We start from the raw sequence: 25507 nt of genomic DNA, 5'->3' as shown, positions 1-25507 counted from the left end.
GGGTTAGAACCAGCAGGTCTGTCCACCCATTAAACATGACTCTTCAAAAATTTCTAGTAGGTGTGTTATCTCTCTTCCCTGTAGATCAGCCCACTCAGTTGTTTTCTAAATAAACTGAATTCCTCTAGTACAGGGACTAGTTGCCTGCAGCCCCTACAAGCATTGGGAGCATGCCCTAAGCAGAAGACAGTGGCCCCTGAAAGAAAGGCAGGCAAAGCTGACCAGAAGCAAGGTAATAAGTAAGGCAAAATGAGAAAGCTCTTTTGAAAACAAAAGACTTTCATAGTGGAATCATCACTGTCAAACAGGTCACTATGAAGGATTTGGGTGCAGGAGGAGTAGGTACCAGTGCTTCAGCTCCATAGGTGGCTGCAATGTGTAGAGGGGATGCAGAGTCACTGGTAAAACAAACATCTATAGATTTATGGATACAGCATTCTTTAGGAGCTGTGTGGCACCTGTGGGGAAGCCCTGAAGAGAATTTGAGAGAAAGGGCTACTGTGGTCACAGCTGGGGGCAGTGACTGTTTTAGTGTCAGCCTCCTGCTGGAAGCAGGAACAATAGACTCAGGAAGGAGGTAGTGAAGTCAGAGGGGGAGAGTGGAGGACCTGGAAGACTTCCAGCTGCTTGGACAGAAAGGAAATGCAGAGAGGAAGGGACCACAGGATGTGTAACTAGAAGGATCCAGTGAAAGTGCTGAAACTGAAGAGGAGATCTTATGGACCCTCACTAAGGGGGAAGAAGCGCTGAGCACCACTATGCTGCCTGTTGAGGTGTCTCAAGCTGTAATTATCTTAAGCTGAGAGACTGACAAACCAGAAACCTCAGCAAGCAGGGTTACTGAAGGATGAAAAACAGGAGGACATGGCCAGAAAATGGATGTGCTGAAAGCAACTGAGGTGATTTGGCCTGAAATTTAGTTTGGAAAAGTTCACTGGAGCCATGTTGCTCAGTCAAGATGTTCTAAAGATAACTAGCTGGTTTCTTCCAGTTACAGAGCCTACTCCACTGCCCCCTTCCCCTCCCTTTCAGCAAGGATTTGTTCATCATCTCGTATTAATCCTCTTTGATCTGCTAAGAATCTAGGTAGCTTGGTAAAGTCTCACTCTCTTGCAGCCCCGAGTTTTTCAGTTCCTTGTAGCCTGGACCTGAGCAGTGGTTTGACACATGGTTGCAAGTTTTTTCTGGGTTTTTTTTTTTCTGGTTTTTCTGTTTCTCCTTCTTTGGTTTTGGGTTGATTTGGTGCAAGGTCCCTCTAAAGACACTTTGCCTTGTATCTGCCTTACTATTCTTGTTTATTTTGCACACCCTTTGCTGCCAGCATGCAGTGGGTGTTTTCCAACCACATTTTCATGCATCAAGGTGGGGTTTGTGGCGCTGGCTTTGTCTCACATTCAGCCCCATGATCTCTCAGCAGCTGGTCTCAGTGCACTTACCCTAGAAATGATCACCTACAGGTCTAAGTGGAATGTTCAAGCCCATTTTGACTGCAACACCAGCTTTTTTCACAAGGAGAAGGGATTTTTGCAGCCTTCTGTCACTAAGCATGCCAGCACTCCACAAATGCAACCAAGGCAGCTCCAGTTCATGCAGAGCCTGCTCTGCAGTTGGGGGAGCCTGCAGGAGACAACAGAGCTGAGCTCCACAGCCTCACAGCTGTGGCCTTGGGCTGGACCTGCAAACAGAACAGGAGCAGAGGCAGTGCAGGACAATTTTTAACAGCACTGATGGACCTCTGTGCAGGATTGCCACATACTTGCACCTGCCTCAGTGCTTAGTGCCAAGCAAAACAGCCACAAGGACATAGGGGATGGGAAGTGGGATGGAAAGTAAACTGAAGTAGTAATGGCCCCAAGCTCCAGGCAGGGCTGTGGGAGTGCCACCCAGTGCTGGAGGCTAACCACAGCTCAGCTGCCATCCCACAACGCAGCTGGCCCCTGGGCTCTGTGACCCAGATTTTGCCTATAGGGCAAAACCATTACTGGCTTAGGCAAGCTGAGCTGCTACTTTGGGAAACTGGGTGTGACCCATCAGAGAGAATCTTCAACTTCCTCTTCCTCAAAAATTCATCATCAACAGGAAATCCAAGCTTTGCATGATACTTCCGAAGTTCTTTTCCAGGAAGATGCCAGAACCAAATGAATTATCTGCTAATACCACAGGTATATGGGCTTTCCACAAGGAATGGCTTTATTAAAAAATAAAATATGACTAGATAATTATTCACTGTGTTGCCCATCAGGCACAGAGATGCATTTGTATATTTTTTACAAAAATCATGGGAGAAGAACAGGCTTCACTGGCCTTCTGGAATTCAGGCACAGCAATTAGTTTATGTGTACATGTCTCTGTTCACACACAAAACCTTTGGTATGGCATGGATGGCATGTTTCAACTAGAACCTTTGTGGTTAACAAAACCTCATTTGCTCCTGTGGAAAACCAAGCATCCAGGCAGAGCTATTACTTTAATATAAGATCATTAGATGTGGGTTGGTTTGGGGCTTTTTTTTTTTCTCCTTCCCTCCAGCTGGATCTTTACTCTTTACCACAGGCTCTCTTGCACTAATTCAGATGGTTTTGGGTAGCCAGGACTAAGTGCCATGCCTGTTTGTGAGGTATAGTCCAGCCAAGCAGTTTTTCATTCTCAGTATGTTGTCTGCTGTCCATTACTTCAGCTCTTAGCAGGCATTTCTGATGTGTAAGCATTCCTTAGGGAACTAGTTCACATGAGATGCAATATGTCAGTATTTCTGGAAACCTTCAAGCAGCCCACTATAGTCAGGTGGTCATGTTTTCCTAGGACAAACACATCTGCTCAGACTTTGTCCTGTGGAATTTCAGGTTATTTGTACTGTAATCAGAGGTCCTGTCCACTGGACATTTCTGTCCTTTAGCACATTCTGGCCACACCTAGCTTCATCCCCAATTATAGCCTGACTAGAACTCAGAAGAGGAGTTAAAGTCAATTTTTCCCAATATTCTCTGTAGCTCCCTTCTGCCATTTTTTGACCTTACATGTAAATCTAGCATTAATGTTTGAACTATGCAGGTTAATCAGGGAAAATTCTGTATTGTTTATAGGACATCTCAGCTCATTTTAGTGCTGTTTTAGTCTCAATTCTCTCAGAAGCCAGGCAGGCATGGCTTTCTTCACATTCACGCATGCTGGGACAAAGGAGCAGCAAATCATTCCATTGTGGGTCAGTGTTCATTGTGGAACACTTGCAATTACTGCACAACACTAATGATACTTTTACCTGTGACACAGGTCTCTGAAGGCAGAGACTGGATCTTTAAATAAATCCAAGTGTTTATACACCACCACCTCTAATTACATGGCATAAGCTTAGAGGGATCTTCAGATACTGAACCTAGAATACTAATTAAATTCATAGCTAAATCCAGGCATTTTTAATGTCTGTTGCGTAGATATTTAATTGCCTTTTGGAAATACCTTCTATTGAGAAATTACATAATAGACTGAGCAAAATGCTTTAGCCATATTATTTTGGTTTGCACCCCACTTCCCCATTCATGAAGTACAGTGCTAGAGATATTTTGAGCAAAACTTTTCAACTGTAAGTTTCTGTGGTCTCATAAAAGCACTAAATAGCATTAGTCTCCCATCTCTTGTCCATGGCAGACTACGTTTCAAGGCATCCAGTATAGTGTAAAAGGTTAATTTCTGTTGTCAGCCAGGCAAGATGCTTGTGACACTTCAATCTTCATAAATTAAGAATATTTGAATATGTCCATCCCCTCCTCTGTTTCAGTCTACATTTTGGCATACTAGCTACTGTTAACACAATAATGGCCATTCAATCCTGATGTTCATCCGTGACTTCAGACTTTATGTATAGCACCCTTTTTCCAAACAGCTCTGAAGCAGTTCACCCCAAGCGGCTGGTGGAGGCTTGACTGAGTTTTGTTAGTCTGACTTAGCCAGGTCACTCACACTTGCTAGGCCAGAATAAGGACGTTACTACAGGTTAATACAAACTCAAAATGCATTTCAGCAGCAGTTTCAAGCAGATGTACTAAGTAAGCCATTTTTAAGCAACTGCTTGTATGCCTTTGTTTCTCCAACAGTGTGAGCTTTTCCAGTTTTTTGTTCCCTCAAGCTCTTGGGCTTAATCAGTCCCAATGTTGGAATATGCAGAGCACTAGGATCAGGATGCCAGGTCTTCCCAACAGCCTCACAGGCTTTCAAAGGCAGAAGGACAGGTGAGATAAGGATGTTTGATACAGCCTCCCTGCTGAATGGCACTTAACAACTGGGCATAAGTGCACTTGCAGCAACTCAGGACAAAAAGGGGAGTTACCCTTCTATGGTAATTTGTGCCAGCCAGCAGGCAGCTTCCACAGTGCAACCCTCATCACAGTGCAGGGGTCTTTGGCAAAGCAGGGAGCACACTTCTAGCCCTGTGTAAGTCCAGAAGATATTGAAAAGGAAAAAAAGAGGGTCTCTGCTGTGCACTAAGTGCTCTTGAAGAGAGGTGTAGCCAAAATAATCTAGATGTGTTAGAAACCCCAACATACAGAAGTGAATTTAGGAATCCTAAGCAGAACAGCAGTGGAACATGTCTGTCATTTTGTTAAAACCAGCCTTTAGCATGGGAAAGTCCATTTTAGCTCAGGGAGCATTCAGTCAACTCCAACTTGCTGCACAACAGGTATGTTCACAACTTATTAGCCTGGACAGCCACACCATGCAAGACAGAAGCCTCTTTCTCCTGTGCCTCAGCTACACTAGCATTCATTCCTGGGGCTATCCCAGTAAATGTGAGCGCAGTGAAAAGATATTCAGGTTGAAGCTGTATCATTTTTATCAGCTGCCTTAACCAGGGAAACCAACAAGCTTGCAAGTGAGGGATACTGAAAACTCATAAAAGACATGGGAGAATAAAGAGCTTTCTGCCAGTCAGCTTGATGGAACTAAGAGGAAACAATAGTAGAAGTTCCCCATTACTCTGCATATCCAAAATTCCTTAAATGGGAAGCCTGAAGGCAGGGCAGACCTCAACACCCTATGGATGCACATGCATTGAAGTCAAGGAAGTGTGCTTTCTCTCTTTTACAGAGCTCCAGGAAAACACTTATCTCCTTCAACTGAGTGCAAGTCAAAAGGATCTGTTTCTTTCTGCACTCCTATGCTACTGTAGTGCTCAGAAAAGTTTTTATTCATCCTTGTTTATTTTTTAGAAAATCCCTACAGATCTAGATGTTCAAAATGAAGCATTAGTTACATGGAATATGTGCCTTTAAAGTCCAGAAGCTGCTGGCTGTACTGCAAAGGTGGGCTCGGGCCAGGAGTGACCCAGTGACCTCTGCAGGAGATGCTGGTATGGCTGTGAGGCACTGGCGGGGCAGCAGCAATCATGATCCAACCTTCTCAACGTAATTAGCAGGATAGAGTCCAACTTGACCACTGAGAAGTCGGCCCTTGCACCAACCCTGCTCATCTTCCTCACTAATCTTCATTAGTTCTTCACCTAAAAGTAAGAACAGGCATTAGGAGGCAGCCTTGAGAAAAGCAGCATGGCATTTTATCCACCTGAGACGACTTGATAAAAAACAAGACTATTGGTCTCAATCATAACACTCTTCTCCCCATATCAACACTGTTATCATAATGCAGTTTAATCAAAGCCAGAATTACTGATCTCTTCAGTATACTCAGTACTATCACCTTGGCCAATGAACTTTAACAGACCTCCTATTCAGCATCAGGAATCTTTTGTGCCCTCTAATTCTGCCTGCTTTCTCTCACTAAGGAACATGCTTACAAGTGATCAGACAGATCTGAGACACTTTTTTCTTAGTGTCTCCTCCGATAGGCAAGTGGGAAGGAAATACAAGAAGCTGCTAAGCTCTGGCTGTTAGACCTCAACACGCCTATTCCAGGAAGGAGCACCTGGTTTGGCCAGTAAGGCATAAAATCAACTGATTTCTCAGACTACAACTAGGAGAGATTTATAACACTCCCACATCTGGTTAGGGAAGGGGCAGAAAGATCCCCTCCTCCACCAGTAGGTCATACTTCTGCCAGAGAGGGAGGTCTGGCTGCATGAATAGGCACATCCCACACTGGCAGAATCTCACAAAGTCACTGCTGTTAAGCTGAAGCCTTACTGATACGTGTTGCTCAGAGCAGATTCAAAAAGGAGATGACTACAGCGAACAAGTCATATCCCATTTCATCTGCTGAGTGGAAAGAAAGAACAAAGTCAAGTCCTAGAGTACCCATAGTGCAGGAGATTTTAAAGCATCAAGTTAGCATTAGGAAGTTTACTAGTATGGTAACACTGCAGCACTGGCCTCAGGCACAAGGCCCTGCTACTGAAGGACTTCAGTGACTTTCAGTGGGTGTGTTTTGGAGAGGTATAGCACAGAGATACCATGTAAAACTCAAAACAAGCAAGATAGAGACACTCCCAAGATCACGATGTCCACTTGAAGATGAGATGAGGGCACATGTAAACTTAAATTTAACTAAAGGATGAAGAGGACAGGTCTGTTTGCTCCAGCCGTCAATCCTGTGCTGCAAGCCAGGATCTCCCTTCTCAAAAAATCCATTTTGAGCAACAGCTTGCATAGCTGGTTTTTTGCCAGCTGATCTCTGCCTTCATTAGTACATGTCAGTCAGGTGACCTTCTCCCAAAATATCTACCTTCACATTATTTGAAAAGATAATCCAGAACATCCGTGTAATTTCTCTATCAATGGTGCAAAGGAGAAGCATTTAATTAAGATTCAGGACACAATTCAGAATAAATGCCCTAAGAAGAGGCAGGGGTCTGCTCTCCCTGCACTCTGACTAAGGCCTAGACAGTCTCTTTCCATGTGGCCTCACTACCTTCTGGTCTAGAAAAAAAAAATGGATTTGCCACTGTCTCATCCACCTCAAAGGAGCTGGCAGTGGTCAGACCAAGGGAAGAACAAATGTCAGTTTTCAAGTGGACATCCAATTCTTACAGAGTGTTTCAATCATTCAGTGAGCCAAGTGAGGACAGTGAAAGGTTAGTAAGAGATTAGTGCTTCTGTACCTGCTTTAAAGCTCAGCTCATCAGCCTCCTGTCCTGTGTAATCATAGAGTGCTCGTACCCGTACACCTGGTATCTTTAGGTCTTCCTCGTGCCCGTTGGCATCCAGGCACTTCTTGGGAGTGTCCTCATCTGACCACTCCGAAATGTCTTCCTTCCCTCCGCTGCGTGTGTGGAGGTGAGAGGGGACAAGATGGTTGTCAGCAGATTGATCTTTCACCCACCTCCTCCTGAATCATGCACCACCCTGACTCCCCCTGAGACCGCTCTGCTATAGGACAGGGTGCAAGAGGCCCAAAAATCAAGCGATGGCAAACAGAAAAGAGAGATCCCAGGAGATTCTAGACTTTGTTGAAAGCAGCCCAGCATTAGAAACCCTGACGGCCAGGAGGATAACTCACTCCTGAAGGATTTTTCACACACATGCAGCACTCTTCATGATCTCCTCCTACTCTTAGCAGACCCTTTCACACAAGGAAGACCAGTCCTAACTGGAGAGCCCAGCTGCATCCAGAGTTATTCCAGCCAAGAAGACAGAGAGGAAAAGCTATGTTTTGCATCCTGAAGAGATGTCTGGAATTTTGTTTTTCCAAATCAGGGACAAGAGCAGAGGGGAAGAGCAGCAGAGGACAGACACCTGGAACCCAAAAAACCCTGAAGGGGCTATGTTCCATACTAACTTCACATGGGTTGGTGCCTTCAGGGTGTCATAGAAGAAGCTGTTCTGCTCCTCTTGACAGGAAAACCTGTAGATTGGCAAATAGGGCCCTGAATCCAATTGACTGTGAAATACAGTAGTGGCCTTGAAAATCTCTATATCTCCATTTTTCTCTGCTCAGTTCACTTTAGCCAGAGTCTACCTTTTAAAGCAGGACAGCTTCTGGAACAGTAGGATGAGTCTGTTCTACCTCTCCCTATTCTCCATGCTTGTTTCCTGGCAAGGGAAGCAGCTACACTCAAACTTGTCAGGTGCTACTCAGCACATACCAGGGAAAAAACACTAAGAATTTATTGCCTTCATTTAGGAAGCCACACAATTCTCAACTCTTCTCACTCTGTCTGGGAGGAAGAACTGGGAAATGCATGCTAGACTCAGACAGCACTAGTCAGACTGGGCTAAATCTTGCCACTAAAGGATCTTTACAGGAAGGCACTTTGTAAGGCAGAATGGCTAGACAAAAAAAAAAAAAAAAAAAAAAAAAAAAAAAAAAAAAAAAAAAAAAAAAAAAAAAAAAAAAAAAGAAAAAACAAACAAAACAAAAACACAAACAAACAAAAACCACAAAAAAACCCCAAAAACAAAACAAAAAAACCCAACACAAAACAAAAACAACAAAAAACAAAACCCAACCCAACAAAACAAACCCAAAACCAACAACTACCCTAAACTGCATTTTCTACGTGACCTTTTCCAGAGTCCCACAGGCAAGGCATGGGCAAGAGACAGGAAATTAAGGAAGTGATACTCCTATCAATCCAACTCATTTGTGACCCTAGTAGGACTTAACTCTTCCTAACTTGCTGTACCCGAATTCAGCCTTTACCTTGTCTGCAGAGGTGTCTGTGAGACAAACACCATCTCGTGTAGGCAAAATGCTGGTCAATGTGACATCATCAGCCATCTTGTCACTCTTCTCCTTCTTGGGATTTGCTCTGTGTTTCGACGGGACCATTCCTGTCCAGGGAAAACCAGTAATTACCATCAAGCCACTTGGATTAAAAGCTTTGTGCATCTTTTCTGCCAATACAGAACACCAGAAGACCCAGGTTGTACTTCAGCAGCAGCTGAACTGGTCAGATCAATAGCCTTGCTGGTATAACAGGCTCATTCTGTTGAATCCCAGGGTTGCAACAAGAGAGGCTGTGAGAAAATCATCACAAAAACCTGTCCCACGGCCCTAAGTACCACCTCCTGTCCTTTGACTTTGCAGCTGGATAGCTGAAGTATAGTTTGGCAGCCTATGTGTGCCCCTTTGGGCAGCAGACAGCTTGCAATACAACAATTTCAGAAGAGCCCACATCCTGAGCCTGCTGAGCAAAGACAGGGTCTTTCCAACACAAGGCTAGCGATGGCAAATTTCAGATAAGCAGCTGATTGTTTGGAAATAGCATTAACACACTCTAGAATGTTACCCCACCTCAAACTGAGGCCAGTTCATTGCCATGCCTGGTCCATGAGTGTTGCGCCACCACTTCAGGTCCTCCTGGTTGTCTGCAGCCATGATGACTTGGTGGAGATCCGATACAACGCGTGAAAGCTACGACCAGAACAGACAGAACACCAGTAGTCAAATCCCTCAATAGTTTCCCAAAAGCCAAGTAGGAAGGAAGAGATTAACCTCATGCACAATTACACAGCATCCTCAATCCCACAGGATTAAGGATGCTAGAGCAGCACCTATTCAGCCCTAGGAAAACACAGCTTCCCTTACTGGAGAGTCAGCCTGGCAAACAGGACAGGCTTGTTTGGTGTGGCAGTGCCTAAACAAGTGCCAGCTCTCAGCACAGCTCATTAGGTGAGCACTGAAATAACTCAGCAGTCTTGCACCACAGACAGGGAGGTGGTCAGATTTGTGCCTCTACTAAAGGGGCACAGAAAAATTTTGGCGCATCTGCTACCCCTGTATAACCTCTACTTAGGGCAACTTGCAGGCTTAGAAGCACTACTTCACAAAAGGTCTCTCTACTAGGGCAAAATGGGTGGAATAACCATCAATACTAGAAGGCAAGAGATCTACCTTCCTTAGCCTGGGATTACATATAGCAACATGGAGACATTTCATAGAATAGAACTACACAACACAGGATAGTACTGGACAACAGTGAAAAGGAAGGGTTTGAAGGATAAAATCCTCTCTGGGGAGCCATGGCACTGTCTACAATCACAGATCCCAGCCACAAGTCACTCTAAAGAGACCAAGTTCTAAAATACACTTGAAAGGGGAAGGAGTGAGATTGGCTGATGCAAGCAAGCAGCTTCCAGCGACACCAGATTTGGCACCCCTCACCAGAGATTAAGCACTCCAGGCTGGCAGAATTCCCCTCTGCATCAGGGCCAGTACCTTTCACTGGTGGAGAGGTTGAGGTGCTGGTGCAGATTCAGAAGCATCTCCTTAAAGAAGCACAGTCGCTTGCGCTCTGCCTCCTGACAGCCCTCAAACACTTGCTCCATGTCCTCCATGTAGCGGGGGATTGTAGCGGTTCAATTCTTCCAGCATCTTCTCATACTGATCCTTACACTGTAGCAGGAGCACAGCACAGGTGAGATGCGTGCCCTGATGGCAAACAAGTAACAATCCTCCTCTATTGGCGTGAGACTGACAAGTTTTTTTCCCCATCTGCACTACTAAACAACACACTAGAGAAGTAAGAAGAAATCCCACAGCTGATGTCCCAGTCCATGCTCCCCTAATGTTCTTGCAAAGTTTCCTGTTCTTCCTTACTTCTATCTTCCATACAGGACCTTCCACACTTTCCCTCTTGTGGGCAGACAAATCAGCTATTTTTGGCAGCTGAGTCTTCAGCTCTGCAAGTTCCACACCCTACACCAAATGCCCTACACTTTTCCTTTTTTATTTTAAATTTATTTTATAAATTAGGATCTTGCCTAACTCCAAAGACAGAGACCTTAGTTGCTGAAGTCTCAGTCCAACTCACTAAAACATCAGATGATGGGATTTCACATCTTACAGGCTTCAGCTGAGTCATTTCACTGAGGGACATTACCACCAATGCTTTTTCCTTGAAAGGAGGTCTGGTAACCTGTTCATACAACGCACACACACCTTCTCAGCCTCCTGAGTGCACTTCTCTACACGTCTCCTGCAACTTGCGCATCTGCTCCTGTGAGGACAGACGAGTCTGCCTGGCATGGTTCTCCCTTGTAGGGCTGTCTTCTCTCCTTACGGGCTGCATGATAGTTTTTCTTAGAAGTCTCCACCTGTAGGAAAAGGGATGCAGACAAAGCCATGATCCTGCCCACACTGATCCTCCAATACTCAGAGGGGGCAGGTTAACATCTGTTAGTCTGCAGCAACCTAACAAGAATGCCAGTTTGGCATTTAGTAAACAATGGTCCAGTGGGAAGAGGTACCTTCAAATGATCTGTTTTTCAGTGCTCACCTGCCGTGCATAAATACAGAACCTGTTACCAAAGTCTTCCCATATGGGAAGGAAGTTATAAAACACCAGAGACCCTTGAGACATCCCTCCCTGTCTGGAATACTCTGCTACTCTGGCTAACCTAGTTTGTTTGCCCAGTGGCTCTTGAAATCAGGCAACCAGCTCAACTATCCTTATCTCTCTATCCCCCTTCACACTTTGCTTACATCTTTCATCTTCTTCACCCAGGGTTTCTGGGCCTTGCGGAACCCCTCCTCTGCATCCTTTGTTTCCTTGAAGCCTCCAATCATCTGCTTGTGGTAGGCCTCCTTCTGCCAGGCCTTGATCTTATCTGAATCTTCACCAGCCAGATGGTTCCGGACAGACAAGTGAATTTCACTCAGTTTGTCTGCAGCTGTCAGGAAGGCATGCCAGGCCTTTTCCAGAGTACCATACTGCGGACCTGCAGGAACAAGCAGAGGGGCTCTTACACCTACTGCCCACAAAGGGAATGCAGATTCTTTTCCTCCTACATACATCTACCAGGTTGGAGTCACTTCTCTAACTCTGCCCCATCACATAAGTCAGCACTGACTGGTCTCCACAGTCCCACCAGGCAGCATCTAGACAGGCTGTTAAAGCTGGATGAGATGAGCATTTCTCTGGGCAGCCTCAGCTGTCCCAGATGGTGCCTGCTAAAAGAAGGTTTCTGTAGAAAATTCTCTTCCCAAATCTGGCCTGACCTTCAGAGCAGACAGCAACATTAATTCATGACTGAGGCTAGGCTTCTGCTCCACAGACCAGCAGGTCCTTTGGGACATCTATCCCATTATTTCCTGTTATTCTGTGAGACACTATCAGTTTGAGCACACTGCCACTAAATCACAGCATGAGAAGTTATTCTTAGACTAGGGGAGAAGACAGCTAAGTCATCCTTAAAAGGGAGGTATCTCCAGCTTAATTAAGACATGGTCTGCCCAAGGACTTGTCAAACCAAGCACACAAATTTATTTTTTTAATAACCAAGCACATGACAAGAGAACAACTCCCCAAGTGAATCAGAGGACTGACTACAAAAGCAGGCAAACACACAAAAAGACACCCAAGAAAGTCACCCCGTTCCTGAGGAAGGAAAGCCTGTCCCTCAAGGAAACAGTGTCACCTCAGTAAGAGAGAGCACTCAAAGAGGGGAGTGCAATGATTGCTTCCTGTTCCCAGTGTAATAAGCCAACTTTACCTCTCTCCACATTGGTCCTCCACTTACGGGACCACTCGGTTAGCTGCTGGGCATAGTTCTTCTCTATCTTGGCTCGCTCCTGGAAGCAGGAGATCAGGTCATTGCAGAGCCTGTACCCATCATCCACACGTTTCACTGTCCGCTTGTAGTTTCCAGCCTGGAATGTCACACAACATTGTTTATACTGTACTGACTTGCACATTACTTCAGTACAGACAACAGCAGCTCCATCATTGCATGGGAGGGAACACGGGCCCTTCTGAAGCCAGAATCTGGGCTCAGACCCTCCTTTGGCAGTCTCAGGCAGATGCAGCACCAGAAGGAAGAAGCTGAGATGCTTTGCTTGCTTCTCTCACAGCTCAGATCAATGTCAGCTGAACAAGGAACTCTCATTCCACAGTACCTATGGAAGAAAGAGCCGCTACTCCCTTCAGTAACACACAGTATGGTACTAAACCTTCCCACAGCTCCTCCCTTCCACTCCACAAGGGTGACATGTCACCCACAGATCTGGAACTCAACCCTCTAATTCCACCAGTGGGTGGTAAGATGACACTCCTACCTCCCTCACACTCCAATTATCCTTCCTTACCTCCCAGAAACTGCCCCCAGGAGCCTCCCCACCAGCATCATCTTCTGATGACATCACCCTCTTTTTCTTGCAGCAGGGAATGTTTGCAGATTTCAGTTACCTGAGAAGAGAGAAAAGTGATTTCAAACATAGCACTGGCTGAGCCTTTGCAGACAGCAGAGTTCTCTAAGCTGGAGGAGCCCAACTTGCTGCCCTGCAGTCAAGTACTGTCACTGGTACCCCTCCAGCTGCAGATGGCAAGGTCCAGCAGAGATGCCCAGTGCTAAACTGGCCTCCTCTCTCCCTGCAGACAAGAGGCCTCCTTGGCAGGCCTGTAACACACTGGAAGAGGATTCTGTAGACAACAATCTTGCCAAACCTTGTACACGTATTAGAGATGCTCATGAATCCAACAGTCTTCAGCAGCACCAAATACTTCTGCAGAGATTCCTTTCTTAACCAAGGCCCTCAAGAAACTGAGGTAGCTGAAGCCATTTAAAATCTGCCTTGAAAGATTTTAAATAAGTCTTGTGTCAATGGAGATGACTCCAGCTTCCCAGTATGACTCAGGATTACAACAACTGACTGGGGAAAACAAGGCTGAACAGTCAGCAGGCAGGCATGTCTTGAATGGGGAGGAGCCCTATAAGCTGCCCACCAGCTGAGCTGGGCTTGAGCAGAAGTACAGAAACATGCTGGGGCATACCCAGCCAAATGGCAGTGCATCACATGTGCCTGGTACCCAGCAGCACTGCTTCCCTCGAAACATCCCTGAAACAGCTGCTCTTTTCACTACACTCACTGCATTAGGCTCAAAATCTAGGCTAGAACGTAAAAGGTTCATCTCATTCTCTGCTGTCTCAGAACTTTTGCCCATTCCCCTGTGCTAGCCTGCACTGCCAGTTTGTTCCTGGTCTGGTACAACACAATTAATTCCTTGGGGAGAGGTTCAGGGTTGTTCTTGTGTAAGAATGAGAGAAGGAGTAACAGGACCCAAGCCCAGTTACTTGCTGACAAACCCAGTTCTTTCCAGACAAGCCCAGGTTAATTCAGTGTGCATGGCCTTTGCTGCCACTTCTCCTCTTGCACATTCCTAGTTATAAAAAGCTTCCCTCACACCCTAGAGAGGTATCTGCTCATTCTGCCAGCCCACAGAGCACACAGCAGAGATGAAGATCAGGTCAAGAGTCCACATCTCCCACCTCATGCAAATCCTGGGTGGCATGAGCCACACAGTGAAGTGCCCCAACTCAGACTACAGGAATTTCTGACATTTGGCCGTGTTTGCCCAGAGTCATCCCATGGAGTGTGTCAGAAGTATATGAATGCTGGTCCTCTGGCCTTCTTCAGAAGGCTGAAAATGCTGAACTCCAGTCACTGAAGCAAGCTGTTAAATGGGATATGACATTCAGGTACGTGAACCTTGAAAAATTAATTCCTCCACCATGCCACCAGCTGTCCCTGTCCTCCCTCCCCACCGTTTGTCATCTGACTGCAAAGCCATCTTACAGCCTCCAGGGCATGGAACTCTACTCCTGGCCCCAGTAACTACATACCTGAAAGCTGAAAGTGAGATGCCACAGGGGAGCAGTGGGAAGCCGGCGAGTGGTCTCAAGCTCTTCAGACTCTGGAAAGGGACTGGAGGAGACAGAGGTGGACACAGTCAAGACACTCTTTTGCAGAGATGATGCCTGTTCTGATGCACTGCAGTCCTAGGGGTGTCCCTTTTCTACCAACTACTGAGGAGGGGCACCCTCTGATATAGCAGCTGCAGTCACTGTGCCTCCCAGGATGCCATGTTCCAGCACGTAGGAGAGATGCCAAATCCTTGTGTCACAAGATCTAGCCCCAGAGAGAGTTAAAATAGAAACTCTGGGGTGGCTGACAGCACTGCACAGGAAAGGTAGCATCACAACAGCTGAGCACAAGGAACACCCTGGGCCAGAAAGGCCTAAAATAAGCACAGACCCCAGGCACCCCACGTGGGGCCTGGTCCCCCATTACTGGACAGTGTCCAGTTTAGCAAACCCCACCACCTCCATGCCCTGCTGCATATACTTTTACACACAGCTGCCTTTGGGAGAAAGAGGGAAGGACATACACATACCTTCTCTTTTAACTAAAGATGAAGATCTATACACAAGTCAAGAACTTGATAACTCTACATAAAGAAAAAGCCACCAAAACTCACCAGAATGCATATTCTGGTCTACAGTCTCTTTAATAGCATAACACCTAGCACTGCACTGGTAGGATGTGGTCCTCTAGCAGGAGTGCTTTTCTGTCCCTTGCTTCTGGGAAGCTGCTATCACATGCTCAGAAATACTTTATTTTGCTATATGGTACAGGTAACAGTCATTAGCTTTCCACAGAGCAAAGAGAAGTAAAAGATCTGCACAGGCTAAGAGAAGCAAGGCCAGAATAAGGCATGTTTTTAATCTCACATTTACATCCCTGGGGATTTACCTCAATGTAAAAAGTTTATTTATTTAAAAAAAACCTGAAAAAAACAACAAAAACCTCAACTACAGACAAGCAAAAAAATTCCTTTTGAGTCACCAATATGCAACTGAGGCTCAAAGGTTAGGGCAGCTGAGAGTAGAAACTGCAATACCTGGAAGTGAGACTTTTAGCCAGATGATAAGACCATTTTTGAGAAGAAATGAAAGAAGGTAGGGAAAGAGAAAGAAGGAAAGAAAAGCAGACTGGGTTATTCCAAACTAATGAGTTTTGGTGAGGAAGGGGAGGGCAAGAGGTTGAGGTGGAGGAATTGTGACTCTGAGTGACCCAGGTCACTGGATACAAGGTTAAAGCTCATCAAAACCTTGTAAGGCTTTCCAGTGGTCCCCAATTAAACCAGACAAAACATTCCTGAAATTGCTATGATTAAAAAAAAAAAACTTCATGGAATTATGTAAAAGTGTACTTAAACCCCGTCCTTCCTTTCTTTCCCCTGATGAAGATGTAGATCAATTATACATGACACATGAATGCTGTATCACTTTTTCCACCCTACTCCCCCATCCCCACTTTATCAGGAAGCAGTGAATCATAAACATGCCTTTCATCTCTGGTTTCCAGTTCAGGCTGACTACATGGTACTAGAATTTGGGGGGTAAATGTGGAAAGCTGTTGTATGGCAGTATATGCTTGTTCATTTGAGGGACAGTCAGGCTAAACAAACATCCCAAAACCTGAATCCATTCTTTCTGCTGTTTCCATGTTAGAATTTGAGTCACATCTGCTTGCTTTCTCAGGAGTTACCGACTCAAATAGTCAGATTTACTATCCCTAACGGGCTCTGAAATATAATAGTAGCTGTGCTGGATCAGACTAAGGTTTATCATGGCCTCATAGCCTTTCCAGACAGCAGCCAAAAGGAGATACCTTCCCTCACTTTCACAACAGAGCAAGCATACATGATGCCTCCCTGCATGCTCTCCAAGCCTCTAACCACTTGCTGACAGGAACTTCCCTGAGCTGGATGTGCCACCTATGAAAGAGCACTCAACAGATTTCTCTTCCATTAATTGCTTCAACCTGCTTTTAAACTCATGATTTTTCAGCATCTGTAATATCATGTGGCAAAGTATGCCACAGCTTAAGGCTTTACTGTAGTCATCAGCACAGTAGCTGGGGGGAAAATACAATGAAGTGGTATAATATTTTCTACAGGTTAATCTCCATGACCTGAGCAGCAGTCAGTTGAGTACATATTTCCATAGCAGTTGTACAGCTTTATAAAAATCCAGAAAAATCCAGCTTGGTAGAAACAAAAAGGGTCAACGAACACGAAGGGGCCCTTTCCTGCTGGCTTTTTCTGGACTTTACATAGTTCGTGAGCCCATGTCCGTCAGCAGATCAAACTGGGATCTGCATGCAGGACATAGGGAAGGTACTCAGTACTGCACAGAGGGGCTGAAAAGAACAGCTGCTGCTGTCACCCTGAGTGAGCCCTAGAAGAGCAAGTAGATTGTCAGTCCACCCCTGCATGCCTATCTATTCATGAAATACCACGTAGTGTGAGCCCACTAAAGGTTGAGGACTGGGGAAAACCCAAGTTTGCGGGAAAAGTAAATATCCGTGCCAAAAGCCTGGAGGTTGTTTTACAGCAAAGTAAAGATGACGGGATACCCCGTGGACAGCCTGATTAAGCAGATTCAGGAGGGCTGGCAGAGCCTGTATAGTTATGAGCAACAGAGCTGGAGTTCTGTTGGGTCATCGAGAGTTTTATGTGGGCCGAAGCACCACATACAGACTCTTCCTGATGCCACTACCATCTCTGCTAGAGGAGGCTATACTGCAATAGTCATATTTGCAGGGCAAAGGAATGTTTATCCCTACCCTTCCTTTATCAGCTCTCACAGTAAGAGCTACTTAAGACCCCACTGCAGCTCCTGCAAGATGAGTCTCTGTAGCAGAGGGAAGGAGTGACTACCTTGCTATTCATTTCCCACCTCCAGAGGATTATGGAAAAAGGCACCACTACCAAACTAGCAACATCAGGCAACCTGAACCATGCTACAACTATTTCACTTGTATTCAAAAAAATACCTCCCATAGTCCCCACATATACGTGCTCTCACTTAGGAGCTGAGAATATATTAGGCCACACCTGCTATCAAACATCCCTATTAAGTATTCAAAAAAGCTTCTTGTTCTTTAGCTGCAAAAAGGTGGAATGGTTCATGAATGTCTCACTGATACTGAGCTCCACTCAGGAAAAATACAGAGAGCTCATTGTGATAGAGCTGTTTCTACCTTCAGCCCTGTTGTTATTCTACTCGTGGTCCAGTCAGAGATGCATCTCAGATCACGGATTCCTTGCCCTCAGACCAAGGTGTCAGGCTAAAACCTGCCCTTTCAAAAACATGTGAAACCCTTTATGCATTGCAGGGTGTACCTTGTTCGCTCATGCTTTCACGGTAAGCTGTGCAACAGGGTCCTGAGCCACAAGAAAATTTTTAGATTCAAAGGTAATATAGCTCTTCTCCATTGAAGCTTTCCCTCAGGCAGGTAAACACAAATTCCTCTCCATCTACACCACATCCAATACTTCCAGCCTCCAAATGCCAAGGCACAACTTCTATGCGTGCTGACTGATTCTGGAATCATTGTGAGCACTTGTTTCCTAAGTTCCCCAAGATCAAGCCTTTCAACTCTACGCAAGGGCTCAAAGGGCTGCCGCCCTGCAGGAATTCATCCACAGAACCAAAGCTTGGTATTGCACCAGACAAGGCCTTCTGCCCAATTTCTCTTCCCTTTTCCAACTACAACAGCAAGTGCTGGATGCGACACATGTAGGAACAAACTGAGTTACATTTATTAGTAAATGAGTCTTTGGAAGAGACACATTTTTATTGTGGATTGATTTCTATATAGGTGCTCAAGCCAAGCTAAGCAAAAGTTTCAATCAGTAATAGTTGCTGCCCACTACCTTCCACTCAAGGACAACTATCGCCACAAGGCAGGAATTTGATTAACTTTCTGCAACCAATTGTTCATTCCAGGTCATGTTTTCTGTACGGCACACAGTGATTAAGATATCATTTTCCCTCCAAAAACACTGGCACTCTGGTATAGGTTGCAAATAAATCCAAATGCACAAAAAGATGGCAGCCCCCCTTCCCTTACAGAGTGAAAAGCACGAACTCCCTGTTTTTTTTTTTTTTTCTTTTAATTTGTCAGAATGAAACTAGAGAGCTGAAGCCAGGAGGTTCACGTCACTCCAGCAGTGTTACAAACTCGATTGCTGTTGGTACAGCAGAGCTAGGAAGGTGCCCAACAGAGAGAATGAAATGGGGCAGGAGACAGAGTGTCCTTCCCAGACATCACCATCTCTGGAATTGCACATCCAGTAGCTCTGAACCAGTAACTGGGATAATGCCCAGTAATGTGCTCTCCACTGCAATTATATAGGAGGTCTGGTATTTACAGGCATATTCACCTTTCTGAAGAGGGGACAGTTTTTGTCTGCTGCTAGAAAGGATGCCAAGTAACACGAAGATACTCCAAAACTTCCCTTAGAGGTATTTCTCTTATTTCAGTGTCACGCCCTCAGCAGTCACCTGACTGGGAAAGGGACTAAGCCAGCGTTTCCCAGCCTCTCCCTAAGGACTGAAGCCTGCCAGGGCTGTCTAATACAGTTTCAGCAAGATTTCAGCTCATCTCTCCAGCCAGGGAAAGGTCAGAGAGACACCAGGCGGAACAGTAACTACACACAGAGGTCAGTTCAGCTCCGTGCAAGCCTGCAACAGAAGCCCATCTCCCAGCCCATGATTCTCTAGAGGTCATATGGCTGTCCACTAGCAAAATTCTCCATGATTATACCAAAGTACTAAAACACAGACGAGATCCTGTTCTGCTTGACAGGCTGCCCCCGAGTCCAGACCACAGCTTCTTTAGCTTAGTCTTCACATTCAGACCAAGCTCATGTACTGATGACAGATATTTCCCATGTGCCACCCCAAGCTGTTTTCAAAGTGTTCATGCAGAACTCAGTCCTTTCTACATTTATTAGCTATTCCCTGTCAGCAGCCACAGCTACAAGACAAGCTTCTACTAATACATTGCTGCTGATCTAGGGGTTAGATCTGACAAAGCTTTACCAGGCAAAAACTGTTTTACCTAGAAAAGGAAAAAAAAAATCTGCTTTCATTTCTAATATGATGTAGGGGATCTTTAATATTACAGGAACACAGATCTATTCTGGTTAACATGACAGCATGAGACAATGTTAATGAAGGAATGTAGTGGGCTCTCAAGGTATGTGTTACATTTTCCCCCACTTGTTCTTTGTATTAAAAAAATAAATTATTATCTCAAATACAGAGCTGAAGGAGGGAAGAAGCCAGTGCTGAACCATTGTGTAGCATGCTCAAACACATGCAGCAGGCTATATTAATTTTTATTCAAAATGGTTGCTGGAATAATTTAAATGTGAATGTTATGTTTATGTGTTTAGCAGCTGCAGCTGACAGCTTAGTAAGAAGCTACACATACAAGTTACCAGGGACAGCACTACCCTACTTTCTTACACCTATGAACAGCATCGTTGCTGTTCCATTCCTTAGTCACAGCACGCCCACCTTCCAGCTCTCATACTCCCTTCTCTTACCACTCTCTCAGGGCAAGGTTTTAACCCAAGCACATACTGAGAACCTATAATTGCTACTGTCCCACTCCCTGGCCTGTTTACTTGTTTGCTTCTATGCTGGATATTTCCTAGGGTACTTCCCACCCTGCTGCATCAGTCTCTGCAAATAAACACCAAGCTTGCGAGCAAATGCATGCACCTCCCTTTTCATAAGATGGGACCCCAAATAACTGAAAGTTCTTTCTTCCTAAATCACTGATAAACAGGTTTTTAAAGCTCTAGCCAAAGATAGTATATCCCTCCTGAGCAGTCTCAATCCACACTGAATGCAAACATTTTCCAGGATTTAATCTACATCTTACCTAGTAATGTTTTTCTTCTTCACTTATTGACTGGTAAGATCAATAATTCATCCTGTAACATAGTTGCCTGGAACTCAGTAAAGGTGAGTTATTGTAGTAGCAGGTTGGATCAGTCTGCTTTCTCCAACTAGGCTTGGAGTAAGAAGTTTGGTTCGTTTGGATCTTTACATGAAAAGCACTGATCCAGACAGAATAAAATGCCCTGGACTCATCTAACCCTGAATAACGAAGGCAGGAATAATGGAAGTGGTGCTCAGGGGTGTTCCCTGTGGTTGTGGAGCAGGTAGGGGGACAAACTCCAGTAAGTTCCTGCCACTGCAATATTTTCCTGTGATTGAATCACCTTGCAATGCCAAGAGCAGGGATCAAGTTTACATGAATGCATTACGAACTCCTAAGGAAGCAGACTGCAATCAGTGCAATCAACCTTTGTGGGAGCCACAAGCTAGATAGCTCCATTCTAACACTGAGCTCTGGTGGTTTCTTGCTTCACTAGGTTGCACAGCAGTCAGAAGTCTCCAGCCTTCTCTGCTCCCTTCTCCCACTTGGAAGCCACAGTGACTTTTTTAACTCATCTGCAGTTCTGCAACTTTTGAGTTTCCTTTACCAACAGTTGTCTTTTCCACTGGCTGCTGTTTGAGGAATGGGAGATAAGAGTTGGCAAGAAATTTGTCCTTCAGACCAAGTGTGTGGCAATCATGTGGCAAATTATTACAAGTATTTAATTTCTTTATCTATGGTTGCATCAAATAGATTTCTGGTTTTACATGGCAAAAGCTGATTTACTAAAACTGCTTATTATGTGAATACTTTCCTTCCATATTCATATAATGGGGACAAAAACATGAAAGATCATCCTTAAGGCATTTCTGAAGTTCATCCAGTTCCCTGCAGAGTTTTGAGTTCCAAACAGTCTGTAGAAGGGAATACAACCAACTCCTTGAATTGAGAGCTGAGTAAGATAAGACTGAGTGCCAGGGCATCTCTTATGGTAAAGAAGAATGAGGTTAAAGCATCACACCCATTACTTCTGTTCCAGGTGTGACCAGTTCCTCCACTTTGACAGCAAAGCTTTTTTCACCTTTTGTTACCAGAGGTAAGTTTACTCTGCAGGAAAATCTAAACCGCATAAAAACAACCACAACTTAAGGCAAATTTCAATACCATATTGGAATATGAACTGGAAGGACTGTAGGGCAGCTTTACACAGAGTCATTTTGATAGTCTTTTATGGGACCTGACATGGGAAAAGAAAGCATCATTGCTCTGGGACTGGAGGGAACTTGTATTTCCTTTGTAGCATCTCCTGGTTCAAGAAGAGTTGGGCAGATCAGCCACTTGGAGGTATTCCATTCCTAAAACATTTATAACACCCTTCTGACAGACTTCCAAAGATAAACACAGGTTACTAAGGTTGAAGCAGGAAAGCCATTAGGAACTGGCCTGCACTGTGGAGATTCCTACTCCATTGAATCATAGAATGGTTTTGGGTTGGACGGGGACCACAAAGATCATCTAGTTCCATGCCATCTCCATGGGTTGAATGCCACCCATAGACAGGATGTTCAAACCCTCATCCAACCTGGCTTTGAACAGTACCGGGATGGGGCATCCACAACTTCTCTGGGCAACCTGTTCTAGCAACCCCTTAAGTAAAGAATTTCTTCATAGCATCTAATCTAAATCTCTCCTCTAGTTTAAAAAGCAGTCCCCCTCATTCTGATCACCATCTGCCAGTGTAAAAAGTTGCTCTCTCCCACTTTTTTTATAAGCTCTTTTTAAGTACTAAAAGGCTGAAATTATTCTACTGGAAGGCATGAATACTTCACACACTTCTTCTTGAAGTTCATTGCCCTGCATGTCATGGAGCAACTTATTTATCTACTTTCATATTATCTGCACAGACTCCGCTCTTTCCTATCAGCAGTGCCTCTTAAAATAAATTTTGAATCTCAGGCTGAAAAACATGACTATTAACACTTTATATCCCAAATGTTATTCCAAATACTTAGGAGAACAGAGGCAAATGGGGCAGTCAGCCCAAGCGCACATGTGACAGGATAGATTTTTTATGTTCAGCATCACGGAATGTCATTTGCTTTCTCAGTCCACTGCCCAAAGGAATGATTTCAGTTTCTGGTCCTCAGGATTCAACACTCCATGTGAGGAAAGAACACCGGAAGGCTCTTTAAAAAGCCCACAAGCACAACAAGGCAATCCAGTGAGCTTTACTAACCTGCAATGCTTCCTGAAGCAGCTCAGAACCCCTAGCTGGTTGCTTGTATTGGAATAAAGCCTGCTGGAATCAACAGCAAGCTTTCACCTGGGTTACCACAGCTCACCAGTCCTCATACAAGGCAGAGCTGACTGCAAACATCAGGAAGCAGAAGTAAATACCTGTAATCATTCAAGAAGTGCAATACGCTCCATCTTCTCCCAGTCCTCCAGGACAGCTTCTTGTCAGACAAGGCAGCAAGGCCACTTCAGAGCTCTGCACAGCAGTACTGCAGCTGCTGCTGCTCAGCACCCTCAGGAGCGGGAGATGTTTGGCTCAGCAGCAGGGGGACTGTGCTGAGGGATGGCAGGAAGTACTATTGACAGAACATCACCTGTAGGTTACTGAAAGGACTGACCATGTCCCTGAGAGTCCAGAAGGTAAGTACCTTCCTGCAAACAGGAGAGGACACAGCTTGGGCAAGCTCATGGTAGGGGACAGGACTGAGGAGGCTGAGGACTTGCTAGCACTGGTACTTTATGGTTTGCCTGCAGTAATTGTAACCCCTCTAGCCTAGAAAAACTTAGTTGGAATAAACAGTCCTACCACAGTCACCTATTAAGAGAGCATAAAATCCCAAACAAACCTAATGCCTCTGGATCCAGGCCCCCGGGTACCATGGAGATCTCTCACAGCCTTTTTCAACAAACTACAGTGCCCCAGTGACAATCACTAGATTTAACACACAAATTCCAGCTATCACAAGTCTGAAAGGCTCATTCCCATCGTCCCATTCACAGCAAGGAGAAACCAGTAAAGGCTGAAATGTGATTAGGATGCCAGTCACACTTACTGCCTTATAGCAGTGCCCAGCTTCAGCCCACATTTCAGCATAAAGGAACTTGAGACCCAATGTCCCAGTCACTAAAACAAAGTTGGATGATTACAGCAGAGTATGCACCAGGTTCTTTGCACCAACATTTTCCTTTGTGCTGCTGGAAAAACTTGTGCCCAAAGAGAGTGCATTTTGATGTGAAATTACAGAGATCGCCATGCTGCAAGGTAGTGGCAAAAGCTACCACTTGAACAGCTTCTTAACCACTCCAAGATGCAAGTTCCTTTGTAATTCTTCAAAGAGCAAAATCCTAAATTCTTCATGAAAACTTCCAGAAACTATAGTCACCTTTTTTTGACCCATCCACTGAAGTCTTAGACTAAAATATTAAGGCTTTTTTTTTACTCTATCTGTCACAGTTGCCTCTCACAGAGTACCCTCTACACCCATTGCACTGAATAACTAGTGATAAAACAGCTTGCCTGATCACAAAGTCTGTTTTAAAAAGATAAGAGCTCCTTAAAGGGCTTAAACAGCTCTCCTATTGTTCAGGCATTTCCCCATGAACTCTCAAGAGCAGCCCAAATTCACAGATCACTGATCAGCTGATGGCAAAAATAGAGGCAGTTTATTAATGCTCTCTGATCAAGAGTATAGCTTTTTCCACTCAGGCTACAAGTAGATACTTTTGGCTTTTGAGGTCTCCAGTTCAATCCCTGGATGCCAGCCATGACACAGACCAAATGGTTTAAACAACAACTGAATAATCTCCAGCCCCTGAGGTAGCCAGAATAAAGAGTATACAGTATTTGCCACACTTGCTGATACCATGAGTTCTGACAGAAGTTCCCATCACCCCGTTGTGGTGGTGAAGGCATTCTTACAGCTTTACATCTCCTAAGAAGTCCCATTAGTACATTACTGATCTTGTACATATATATACGAATGTGTGTATGTAAATGTATATTGATTCTCTGATATATATTTATTACTTTTTGTTGGAAATTAATGATCATCCAGAGAAAGCCCAGAAGATTCAGACTAGGTCTGGTATAATCCTCAAAAAACCTAAAATGATTAAAAGAACCAGTCATTACCTTGTGAAGAAATTAATTCAGGCTTTTATGATTTGGTTACACACACAGTCTGCCAGTGACCTGCAGCATTTTGGCGTAGTCCAGTCACACACAAGCCTTTTCACTTACTGACGTTTGATAATAGAGTTCCAGGTGGGCAGTTGTTCTCAGCTCTACACATAGGTGACACACTGAAGCTACTGCTTTTTACAGCCTGAGAAGGAGACAGTCTTCATTTGAACAAGTGCAGGCAAGCCAGAGAAGCTCAAACACACAGGTCAGAAGAAAAAATAAAAAAGGCAATAAAGCAATACAATAGACTAAGCACAGAATAGGGAAGGCAGCAGGCAGCTGATCAAGCTCACACATTCATTCTGTTCCAAGCTGCAACTCAAAGGACAATCTAGTAAATATATTAGGGAACTTCTAGAGAAATACCATTAATTACACAGAACACTATCAAAGTAGACTCCATCTCACACAAAGCACATTGTGGACTTCAGGGAAAGGTGAATCCTTGCATGAAAGAATGTACCCAGTTATGCAACTCATGGGGAGAAGCTCCACTTTGACTCCACCCAGAGACCAGCTCACACCTGGAGCAAGAAGTATCTGGACCTTGTCATTTTAGCCCACACACTGCAGCTGGGCATTCTGCTCTCATTCCTTCCCAAGAATGACTTGAGTCACACTCTGTAAGGCTTAGTGACTTCTTAGTGACACTTCAATTCCAGGGTGGAGCGGGAGGCTCTGCTTGGGTTTTGTACTGCAATCAATTACTATCATATCAGAAATTTCTTTTGTGCAAATTTGACCGGTGGTTGGTTTGAAGGAGAGAGAAGTAAATTTTCACTTTCAGGAAGTAGTGAGCGCCAGCTCTCTAAGGAGACTCAAAAAGTGAACAAAAAGGGCAAACTATTTCCTAGGGCCAGGAGCAAGCGTCTGGCAGTGGTCAGCTAACCTCGCCCA

At 44.7% G+C, this 25507-nt stretch overlaps 1 protein-coding gene across 1 annotated transcript; it reads right to left on the bottom strand.

The window, feature by feature from the left end:
- Window positions 1-2167: 2167 nt before the first annotated feature.
- Window positions 2168-14842, bottom strand: PACSIN3 (protein kinase C and casein kinase substrate in neurons 3). The gene is given in 17 exon segments (XM_066321118.1): window positions 2168-5494; window positions 7049-7209; window positions 7726-7791; window positions 8590-8615; window positions 8617-8690; window positions 8693-8720; window positions 9184-9287; window positions 9290-9303; window positions 10108-10235; window positions 10237-10284; window positions 10831-10863; window positions 10865-10937; window positions 10939-10985; window positions 11374-11609; window positions 12384-12540; window positions 12976-13074; window positions 14509-14842. Coding segments are annotated over 16 exon segments (1365 nt in total). The 5' UTR covers window positions 13030-13074; window positions 14509-14842; the 3' UTR covers window positions 2168-5378.
- Between the last annotated feature and the right edge of the window lie 10665 nt (window positions 14843-25507).

The sequence above is a fragment of the Sylvia atricapilla genome, chromosome 6, assembly GCF_009819655.1.
Source record: "Sylvia atricapilla isolate bSylAtr1 chromosome 6, bSylAtr1.pri, whole genome shotgun sequence".
NCBI lineage: Eukaryota > Metazoa > Chordata > Aves > Passeriformes > Sylviidae > Sylvia > Sylvia atricapilla.
Note: the sequence above shows the minus strand (reverse complement) of the source record. Positions and strands in the feature narration are given on the sequence as shown.